This window comes from Glycine max, chromosome 9 (assembly GCF_000004515.6).
Source record: "Glycine max cultivar Williams 82 chromosome 9, Glycine_max_v4.0, whole genome shotgun sequence".
NCBI classification, from domain to species: Eukaryota; Viridiplantae; Streptophyta; class Magnoliopsida; order Fabales; family Fabaceae; genus Glycine; species Glycine max.
Window position 1 is genome coordinate 30,367,448 of NC_038245.2, and position 11,726 is coordinate 30,379,173.

Below are 11,726 nucleotides of genomic sequence, written 5' to 3' on the forward strand. Positions count from 1 at the left end.
AAAGAGATGCAGGAAATGCATGAAATGCACGAACGGAAATATGGAAGGATAATATTATTTTTAAAAATAAATAATAATTAAAAATTAAAAATATAAAGTGATTTGACAGAAATCACGATTCGTGCATTGTTTGCATTTTGCAAAACGTTATTCGTACCAATTACCATTTTTTTATTATGTACGTACTTACGTTTTTTATAATAGTGGTGAGTTTAATTTTTCAATCAATAGTTATGACTTTGCACTTTATTTTTTAAAATATCACTATTGCTTAGAGGAACCAACTAGTTTTATTTATCATAAAAATGTAAATAGATAATTTTATTTTAGGAAATTAAAACAAAAAAAAACTGATCAATTTATGCACCAAATAAAAAACTTGATTCCAATAGGTCCATTTCAATCTAATTAATTAGCTGAGTTTAGGATGCTTCCTACTAACTAGGAGAAAAAACTAGTTTAGCTACAAACAAAGCACCGAATTGATAGTTTTTATTTCCTTTTAATTAAGTAAAAGTTGATTCTTCTTAACCACAAATAAAATATGGAAGCTTGAAATGTGAACATTGAACACTAAGCATATTCCCAAGATGAATTCCGTTCATATTAGCAAATATTACATCATCTCATTAAGTTAGTTCTTTATAATACATGACATAGTAGACGGACTAAGATATGGTTCATGCCAGAACAATAATCAAGCATTGTCCATGCTTTCTTAAGTTAATTAAATTAAATTATTCTTCCCGCGGCCATCACCAAGTTTTAATATTCCATATTACCTACTATAGTAACCACTCCACTTGCTCTAGTTATTATATATAGCGCACACACACACAAATGCTTAGAATTCAAGCATAGCAAAGATGGGAACTGAACTTAGAACCGATTCCACTGACTATAGAACCGAGCTTCTTTCACCAACAATAGCAGTAGAGAATGTGTCTATGGCTAGGCAACCTTCATGGAGGATCAACATGGAAGAACATCGGTTACCAGAAAGGCGAATGGAGTCTCATTTTGGCTTTGGATTCTTCATAAATACACTAAGTATATTATAAATTGAGCATATTTAAATTTTTTTATAATTATTTTCCAACTTTTTTTTTTTTGAAAAATTGCATTTTTCTAAAATGAAATTTGCATTTTTATATCTCAGAGAGGCAAAGGAAACTTGCTGAGTACTACAAGAGGCAAGAAAGGCTTCTTAAAGGCTACCAAGAAGTGGATTCATACACTGACTTGGGCATGATACCAGGAAATTTAACAGAGGTTTTGAGAAGAAAAATTTACTCATTTTCTGACTACCTTTTTATGTTTATAATTATTTTATATACTTTAGGTGCTGTTTGTAATGTTCTCCAATCAAAATTGGAGTTCTACCTCAGTAATCCACATAATAAAGATTTTCATTTAAGAGTTATATACAAATCACCAAGGTAAAACTTAAATTCTGATGGGAGAACAGCAAAAACAATACTCAGATACTGTACTAAGTGTTGTCCTTATTTAAAGTGATTTTTGTATGCATATATGAATGGGAAGCTTAATTTTGATTAGGATGAGATGAAGGAACTTGAAAGGAGTGAGAGGGTGGCAATTTATGCATCCAACATAGGGAACATGGTGCTATTTGTGGCAAAAGTGTATGCTTCCATTGAGAGTAGATCCCTGGCTGTTATTGCATCAACTCTGGACTCACTCTTGGATCTCTTGTCAGGATTCATACTTTGGTTCACTGCTCATGCTATGAGCAAACCAAATCAACACAAATACCCCATTGGCAAGAACCGGATGCAACCTGTGGTAATTGCTTCTTTCATTTAGAAACATATTGGTTCCTCAACGAATTTAAGAATTGAGTCATTAATTAATTGAATTTTTAGCTTCATGACTGTCCCTCTATATAATTCATTAAAAATTATCCATGGTATTCTCTCTCCGATTGTTTCTTAGAAAAAGCAAATTTGTCATACGTGGATTTTAATACACATTTCAATCTCTAAATTTGTCATTAACATTATTAGATTAAATTTTCATATGTATATACACAAAGTAATTTATTTGAGCTCATTTGGAATCTCAACTTTTTCATCAGTTCAATATATTGCGTTGGTGTTTTATTAATATATTCATTATTTTTTGTTTATGATGCATAATACAGTCATTCTTATTATTACTAATACGTGCATAATTAGTTCAACTTATTTCAAAGAAATAATTACTTAATTTTGATAACTTGTTAAAAAAAATTATAAAGTAAACAATTATTTCTTCAAATACAAGCATTATAAAACATGTAAGTAATGTATCTTTACTATTATATATCTGTTCAACACGTGATATTAAATTACTCTGTTATATAGTAATGCAAAACGAATTTATTTTCCAAAGAAATATATTGTTATTTGGTGGACTAAGCTATAGCTGTCACATAAAAAAGGAAAAAAAATTATTATATCTACAGATAGATTATAAGGCGAATATTACAGAAGCCCATCCAAATGAGATTATTCCTATTTTTAAGGAAATTTACAAAAATACCAGCGGGTAGGCAACAAAGCCCTCACGGCTTGACATGTAAATATGTCATAATGTTTTACAGGTTTATGATATCTATAGTAGATTACTTAATTTGTAATTTCATTTTTTATTTAAAAACTACAGATTGTTTGTTGAAATCACATTTTTAAAGAAAAACTTAAAAGTTAACATGAAAAATATAAATAAATTTGACACTGAATTGCATTATTAGAATGTCAAAAATTAGTTTAAAACACGTACTACAGAAACTAACTAAAAAAAAGCGCTGAAATGGCATGCTCTGGTTATTTGACAGATATTTTTTCACCAATATTTTTCACTTTTTTACCTTTGTGTGTGCAAATTACTTTGACAGGGTATAGTTGTGTTCGCATCAGTCATGGCAACTCTCGGATTACAAATATTATTTGAATCAGGAAGGGAAATCATCACAAAGGTATAAATGTAAATTACAGCAAATTGAATACATGTTTGAACAAGATTAAATGACTTATATTTTATCTTGATAAATCAAAATTAAACTCCATTAAAATTTAATTCATTAATCTTAATTAACAGTTCTAATTATCTGACTGCATAAATGCATATCTTATACTCCGCAAAACAATTGACTTAGTGAATCAGGATTTTGTAAAGCATATCTTATGCCCCCACAAAACAAAGAAGATTAGCGAATCTAAATAATTATTATTAATTGATAGACTCTCCATGTTAAATATGTACTAATCTTTAAGGAAGTGATTGAATAAATAGTTAATGTGTAAAAGTTAAGATTGAATTATACGGATCAAGTTTGATCTTTAACGAAAATAATTTTTTATCAGACTTTTTTTTATCTTTTAATTGAATTCTAAATTAATTAAAATTCTTTTTCTATAATGTACCGGAAAGTTAAAATAAAAATTATGTACTAATCTCTGCTTCATTTATTGACAGACTCAACCTGATAGGGATCCAGTGAAGGAAAAGTGGATGATAGGGATTATGGTCACAGCCACATTGGTAAAAGTTATGCTCATGACTTACTGTCGCAGGTTCAAGAATGAAATAGTGAGGGCCTATGCTCAGGACCATTTCTTCGATGTCATTACAAACTCTATTGGTCTAGCAACTGCAGTTCTAGCCATCAAATTCTACTGGTGGCTTGACCCTGTTGGGGCCATCCTGGTATGTCCTTAATTTAACATTTATTACATAGTACATTTATGTTTGGTTTTGTTTAATTTTTATTTAATCACACAAATAAGGTTTATATACATTTATATATGTGAAACAGCTGACACATTGCATTGCTTTTTATAGACTCTTAAATTGGCTCTTGAAATTTTAATCTTTACTTTTCACCAAAATAATTTGTACTTGATTCTTCATCATGAGAGACTAAAAGTATGTGATTTTGTAATTTTTAAGGATTAAAATTAATTATCTTTTAAATAAAATTATTTAAAGAAAAATACTAATCACATACTCTTTTTAACGCATTCTTTCTAATACATATTCTACTATTACTACAAAATCAAATAGGATCGTTCAACGATATGAAAGATCCACCAAAATTTTAAATTTCAGTTAACAGTCAACACAGTAAATAATGTGTTCAAAATAGTTTGTTAGAGATTTTGTTGCAGGTAGCTTTTCTCATATTTAAAAAATGTTACATTTTATTGTCCTAAAAATATATATTATATAAGCCTATAATGATGCAAAGTAATAACAGAAATTAGCAATTACATTTGCAGATAGCTTTATATACAATCAGCAACTGGGCAAAAACGGTGATGGAGAATGTGTGGTCATTGATTGGCAAAACAGCCCCAGCAGAATACCTAGCAAAGCTAACATATCTTTGTTGGAACCATCACAAGGAGATCAAGCACATCGACACAGTGAGAGCCTACACCTTTGGGTCCAATTACTTTGTGGAAGTAGACATTGTGGTGTCTGAAGAAATGTCACTTAGTCAAGCACATGATATTGGAGAGACACTTCAAGATAAGCTTGAAAAGCTACCCGAAATTGAGAGGGCCTTCGTTCACATGGATTTGAACACAACTCATAAGCTGGAGCATAAGACAAAGGTGGGATAAATCATGTTAAAGATTAGTCATTGTTCGACAAAATTACTTCGGTCTAATACCATGATAAAGAAAAAAGAAAAAGACAAAGATGGGATAGAAAAAGCCAAAAAATTGGTAGGCAATGTTTTAAGGGTGTGGTTATTATTACTATGGATTTCGCTAGCATATATAAATATTATGTTGTCTTTATTAATTGGGGATTATTGTCCTCTTGTGAAGTTTCTACCAAAAATACAAATTGGGTTGACTGGATTTAGCTTGGATATTCAATCTCGGGTAGGCATGGGTAACCGAGATATAGGAGAGTGACCTAACCATATCATATAATTATAATATTCTACTATTATAATCGGATATGCATAAATAGCAGGAGTGATATATAATTATAATATTCACTTTGGGTATAGTTATATTAATCATGGAATATGTTCTTTTCATTAAATAAATTTCACAGATTTTTCTCTCTCTTTTCATTTTAGTGATTAAAGTTGAGACATTCATTTGTTCTTTTCCTTTATTAATAGGTTTATTTAGGGCGTTTGGAAAAACAAAAAAATATTACAAGCTAGTGATTAAAATTCAATAAATTACTTGTGTTTGAATATATATTTCATAAGCGCTTACAAATTTTTGAAATATTTGGATGCATTACTACATAAGCACTTATATAAGATGTCTCATTTTAAAAGTAAAAAAAAAATAAATCATGATTGAAATAAATTAAAAGATTAATACACATGATGAATTCAATAATAAATTACTATTTGTATGACTTTTACAATATATATGTAAAAGTAAAATCTTATATCAAACATAGTGATTATAATTAGATGACTATATATTTAAAATTATTTTAAAAAGTATATACTGTTTTTCTCTATAATAATAATCCTTAGCAAAAATAGTGATAATTTGATAACAAGGTATAATAATATCCATCCTCTAATAATAACTGAGTAGGAAAATAATGGTTTAATTACTTAGTTAAGATTAGGAAAGAGTCTTAATCCTAACTTGTGTCTCACCTAGCAAGACACGATCTGGTTTCTCGCTTCAGATAGCCTCCGACACATGCATCTGTTGGAAACATAACAGAGATTCGTCTCGTGGACCACAATGCACTATTGGAACTTCCACCATAATTCCCAAATATAACAAATCCTATATTTAAACACACACAAATTCAAAAACATAAAACGTAAAGGTAGACAAAACTAAAAATAATAATTCCCTATACTGTATTATAATAATTTATTTCTACAACATACTAGAGAACTAAAAAAGGGGATAACAAAACATAAAAAAATACAAAAATATAATATCAACTATGTTTTTTCCAATAGATTTTCATAGAAAAATAAAAACTTACCAAAGAATATAAAAAAGTTTCATACATCTTTCTAGAGCATAAACAAAAATAAAAAATTATTAAAACATAAAAAACAACAAATTTCCTAATAAATTAAAAAATTAAGCAATAAAAAATAAAGAAATATTTTCCTACTACATTTTCCTACTAAAATATCAACAAATAAAACATAAAAAAGATAAAAAAAGGAGCTACCAAAATATAAAAAACCATAAAAAAATATAAAATAACTAAATTAGTATATACTGCATTTTAATCAAATTTAACAAATAAAACACAATAACAATATAAAAAATAAACACTAAAGGTACAACAAAACTCCCTACATCATACCAACTTTTTATTCCTCAAACGTACTTAAGAACTAAAAAAATTAATAAAACGTTAAAAAAACAAATGGCATAATAAATTATAAAAAATTCAGAAATAACAAAACAAATAAATATTTTCCTACTATATATAAAAACCAGAAAACATAATAAACGGAGCTAGCAAATAAAATTTAAAAATAAAACACGTGAAATATAAAAAATAAACACTACAAAATTAACAAGTGGCCTAATAAATTAAATTTACTTTGCAACCTCATACGCATCAAGAAAAACCAACGCGACAATAAAGCACTTGGAAAACCCATATTCTACTAGTTTGCATTATCATGAACTTTATGCATATTTTGGAGAACCTTAATACCCTTTGATTATATAAATAACTGCACTTAGAATTCTAAAAATTCTCAATACCTATTAATATAAAATAATCTAAATTCTATTCTTGAGGGGATTTATCACCGAGAGGCTAGAACTTATCATCATCTATTATGGAAGTGTTTAATTTCATTCTTGTAAGTTAGATAACCTTTAATAAAATTAAGAAGAATAGAAACATCCAATATTTAAAAACAAATTTTATTTGTCAAATTTATTCAAAACATTGCTACATATAAGAGGTCAAACGATCATTATTCCGAAAATTCTAACACATCCTAAGATCTACTATTTCTTGGCTATAGATTCACAAACTATTTCTAAAGCAAGGTTGTTTTGATCTTGTGGCACCCTGCATCTAGTAGGTTCAAGCATTCTCTGTGAAACCTGAACAGAGCAACTTTATTTGCCCAGACAACTCTACCAAAAAAAAGAAAAAAATCCAAAGAAATAAGTTAGATTTTCCATTACTTTTTAACCCTTTAATTTATCATGAAAACTAAAAAGAAAATGACAATATTATATTAGTAAATTACCTTGCTCTGGATGGATAAAGCATTGGGAGATCCACATTCATCTTCGGGCACAGCAAAGCTTGCAAATTTAATTTTAGAGATGACTTGCTCTTCATAGCATGATAATTCTAGCATGTTTCCTTCATATGAATTTGCACAAATTTTGTCAACAGTTACCGTGACAAATTTAACCTCATTGGGGTGACCTTCAAACTCTTCAAACAATACCAATGTGTTTTGATTATCTTCACGAATGAATGAGCATGGTAAATGATACCTAAAAATGAAGTAATCAATGTTTAATATACATTTCATTTCCATAGATACATTTTAAAAGTCATATTACAATTTTTTTATATTACTATCTTTGGGTAGGTCTTCCACACTTTCTGATGCATTTGTCTGAACCATATGATCCTCGATAATTACAAGTAGAAATGCAACCATTCTCATCCGCATAAGAGCCTGTCCAATACCTACCAATGTTGTTACCATTTACCTAGGCTTGGCCCTTTTTTAACCCTTTCAAATTCACCACGACAAGATCAATTCCCTTAGGACTCTTGAATAAGGCCTACAAGAAAATGATGTAATATAGTATAATTCAACTTGTGTTTTTTAAATGTTTTCATACTACACAAAATTTATAAACATTTGTTAATGTGGAAAGAGACAATTAATTACAAAATATATCAACATGAAACCCATTTTATTTGTTCTTTACTCAACTTGAGAATAGTACAATACTATATGAAATACATTTAAGCAAACAAAAGAGACAATACTTATACCTTATACCAAACAAATACTCTATAAGTTGGAAGACCATTTGTGTTCCATCCTTTATTGTTTTCTGGATTGTATAGTTTCACAATCTCACCATGTAATCCCACCTTATAATTCAATGTATTATTGGTGATATCCTTGACTACCTCAGTGTTATTCTTTAGTGCTACTAATTGAACTGGACCATAAACACCAACTGACACATTGGAGAAGTGGGCACCATAGTTCTATTTCATTGAAGAGATCAATATTATTAGTTGTCAAACCAACATGAATACTAGCTAACATAAAATAATGTCTTTATGAACTATCAAGTGTGTGTTTGTTACTTACAGGTAAACCAATAGTGCCACTAAGTAGACTTATCTCATTCGTGCCTTTCTTCAACTTGATCTTTGCCTCATAGGTGAATGAATATTGTCTATTTTGACTATATTGGTAACCTAGGGGGTACATGCATGAAAGGAAGAACATGAGACTTCAATTTTGAAAATTTTTAAACTATAAAAAAGAGGTGTGTAGGAAATTTTATAGTTATGACTCACATGCTTGTGCTCCATTAACAAATACATGAAGCACATGCCCATTGGTGTTCACTCTTAGCTTGGACCAAATAGGGTCACTTTCACTAATGTCAACATGGGCAAAATTTTTGTGACGCGGGTTAGAAGGTACTAATTAATACACCTAAATAAAAAATAAAAGTTTGAGGAAACAAAAAAGAGTTATATCCTTGTGATGTACCATAAGTAATCACTCGTATCATTTGTGACAACCTTTTGAATCAAAAGTTGAACAAACTTACGAGAAATTGAACCAATGACTTAGTCATCTTTCATCTGCACATGGGGCTCATGCATCCATTGCCAATTCAATGTTAACTGTGGCTCTTCTTCATTATCTGCTTCGTTATCTTTCATGACCATTATGGACGTTTGAGCATTGACCTGATTTCATATTATTTATTTAATTAGTATTTTACTCATACAATCTCTAACTTATTTATTGTTTGCTTCTCATGTAACAAAGACAAAACACTTCTTCAAAAAGTAATCACATAAAAGAACAACCTTTGTAGTGTTGTAAACTTCATTAACACAATCGGGGTAAGATAGACACAGACCACACAGGAATAATATATTGAGTGCTTTGGAACATAATAGTAGCATCATTTGATGAATTTGCATTTCAAAGAAAGCAAGCTGATTTTCAAGAATAATTGTAAATTATGGCCTGTAAAAACAATCAATCTGAAATCAATTGTAATCAAATAACATAAATAACACAATATAAGCTTAATTTACAACATATAGACTCTAAGTTGTGTTAGGAATTTTAAAATTCCTAATTAATTAATATGGACTACATATTATATTATAACATTTATATTAATTATTTACATTTAGATGGGTTCAATATAAAGTGATCTAATTCAATGAGCCCATTAGACTGCCAACAGAAAATTGATATGGGCTTAATGAGCGGAAACCAGTTTGGCCCATTAGGGATAATAGGAATCCTAATAGGTTAAAACTTAAGGCATGGTTATGGTCCCCAAGACACCAAATCAAGAAATAGTTTCTCCTCCCCCCATCTGAAGAGAAAACGAAGGTCCCATAAGGATGAAAGTGATTTGGTTGAGGAAGGTCATTAAATCAATTGTTCATGACCATTGTAAGATTTCGCTGCATGTTGATTAAACTCTATAGATCTAGGTATTCCTTAAAACCTCTTGATAATCTGACGTAATGTGATTTGATGCTTATTTGGTATTTGATAATGTTTATTAAAAATTTTGAACAAGTGGTATCAGAGCCACCATTACTGTTAGATTATTGGGATTTAAAGTTGTTTGATATGTATTATGTATGGATCATTTTAGTTGTATGAATCCTAATTTTATTTTGGGGAGAAACTATTTCGATCAATAAAATTGTAAAACCCGTAAAATTTTGTGTCATGGTCGTAAAATTTTTTTTAAGATGAATAAAAGGCCTGTGCATTTGACTTACGGGTTTGTACACAGTTTGTGCTTATGTTGCGTGTGCTCACATATTATTCTATTTGGGATAAAGGTTCTATGTATCTGGCGTTGGTTTTCTTGAACAATATATATTTCGTGAGCAAGACTTTTTTTTTTGTTTTATACATATAAGGTTTACTAAAACTCTTTATGTCAAATACAAAGTCACAGGGACTTATATTTTTATATAAGGTCATTGTGTGCGATTTGTGAATCTATATGTATGCCATTATCATGATGTTTTGTACGTGACACAAATATATATATATATATATATATATATATATATATATATATATATATATATATATATATATTGTTTATATGAATCAGTAATAAAGCAATGGTCCTTTGTCTTATATGAATAATTTATTGTTTTTTTGCCAACTGTTTTTCTTTCATGAATCGGTGATAGGATGATAGTTTATGATATTCTTGTGGTTAGTATAAATTTGTGATAGTATCGTGGTATGTTCATTTTGGATGCGTAATTAGTTTACCATGATGTTGTTTTCAAATATTTATTGCTATCATAATTGGGTGCAAATTTAATCATTACGGATCCTTTCCATTTATTTGTATGTCTGATAATTTTAATTAAATTGATTGAACCATTATGTTGTCAAAGTAACCTCTATTGTGTAAATTGATTTAATTAAATTGCATGGATGTTAGTAAGGAATTATTTATGCGAATTGTGCTTGGCCAAAAGAAAGACACAATTTGGCCAAATAATAACATACCTGCGATGATAAATATATGACAATTATAAAGTTTTTTTTCATGTGAACAATAATCGGTCCAAAGAAAGGCTATTATTTGACAGAACTAATTGTCAATATTTGATCATTGCGTTGATAGTATCAATTACAAATTAATTTCTCTGTCCCAAGACTGGAATTAATGTTATGCTGGGTATCTTGTGATGGATCTGCTATGGGAAATATTTGCGTGTCTTATTATATATACTTTATATGACTTGCTTGATTATTTGTGAACATGTTATTAGTTTTTGTTCTCACTTTAGTTAATATTGCTAGTGCTGCAAATGTTACTGCCCAAGTGAATTCTATCCCAATGCTGAATGGGACAAATTTTAAGGTCGGGAAGGAAGCCGTAAAAATTGTTCTTGGCTGTATGGATTTGGACTTGGCACTAAGGACGGAACAAACCATTTTCACTCCGGAAACCTCTAATGAGGTAAAAATTGAGAAGTGGGATCGGTCCAACTGAATGTGCCTTATGATCATGAAGCGCTCTATTCCAAAGGCATTTCGGGGCTCTATTTCTGAGGTTCAAAGTGCAAAAAAATTCCTTGAGGAAATTGAGCAATACTTTGCCAAAAATGAAAAAGCGGAGACGAGTAACCTTTTGGCTAAACTCATCTCCATAAAGTATAAAGGCAAAGGGAACATAAGGGAGTACATTATGGATATGTCCAATCTCACATCAAAACTCAAGTCACTTAAGTTAGAGCTTGGTGAAGACCTGCTCGTGCACTTGGTTTTGATCTCGCTTCGTGCACACTTTGGGCAATTCAAAGTGAGCTATAACACTCCTAGTTACTGCATTTTCATGTTTATTTGATCCGGATACTTTTGATATGATCTTAAATTTTAAGCTTAAATCATTCCTACAAAGCAAATTAACTTCCAAGATCTTTGCCTAGGTTTTATAAGCTCTGATGAGGTACTATATCTAATC

At 29.7% G+C, this 11,726-nt stretch overlaps 2 protein-coding genes across 2 annotated transcripts in view; one reads left to right on the top strand and one right to left on the bottom strand.

The window, feature by feature from the left end:
- The first annotated feature begins 841 nt into the window (after positions 1–841).
- LOC100802157 (metal tolerance protein 10) lies at positions 842–4,815 on the top strand. Its single transcript, XM_006587191.4, has 6 exons — positions 842–1,050; positions 1,160–1,272; positions 1,561–1,806; positions 2,900–2,980; positions 3,481–3,711; positions 4,284–4,815. The coding sequence occupies exons 1-6, from the start codon at positions 867–869 to the stop codon at positions 4,629–4,631; spliced, it is 1,203 nt and encodes a 400-aa protein (XP_006587254.1). The 5' UTR covers positions 842–866; the 3' UTR covers positions 4,632–4,815.
- Positions 4,816–6,986: 2,171 nt separating this feature from the next.
- Positions 6,987–11,726, bottom strand: part of LOC106794393 (uncharacterized) — a 17,949-nt gene continuing 13,209 nt past the window's right edge. Inside the window, exons 5-7 of the mRNA XM_026123918.1 lie at positions 8,012–8,226; positions 7,235–7,490; positions 6,987–7,085 (exon numbers count right to left, since the gene is read on the bottom strand). Coding sequence (XP_025979703.1) covers positions 6,987–7,085; positions 7,235–7,490; positions 8,012–8,226 — 570 coding nt within the window. The remainder of the gene's footprint in view (positions 7,086–7,234; positions 7,491–8,011; positions 8,227–11,726) is intronic.

Excerpts from the sequence above, each read along its gene's own strand:
- LOC100802157 (XM_006587191.4), top strand. The coding sequence starts at position 867 with ATGGGAACTGAACTTAGAACCGATTCCACTGACTATAGAACCGAGCTT. Across the intron at positions 1,051-1,159 it reads ATTCTTCATAAATACACTAA|AGAGGCAAAGGAAACTTGCT; the intron begins GTATATTATAAA and ends TTTATATCTCAG. Across the intron at positions 3,712-4,283 it reads ACCCTGTTGGGGCCATCCTG|ATAGCTTTATATACAATCAG; the intron begins GTATGTCCTTAA and ends TTACATTTGCAG.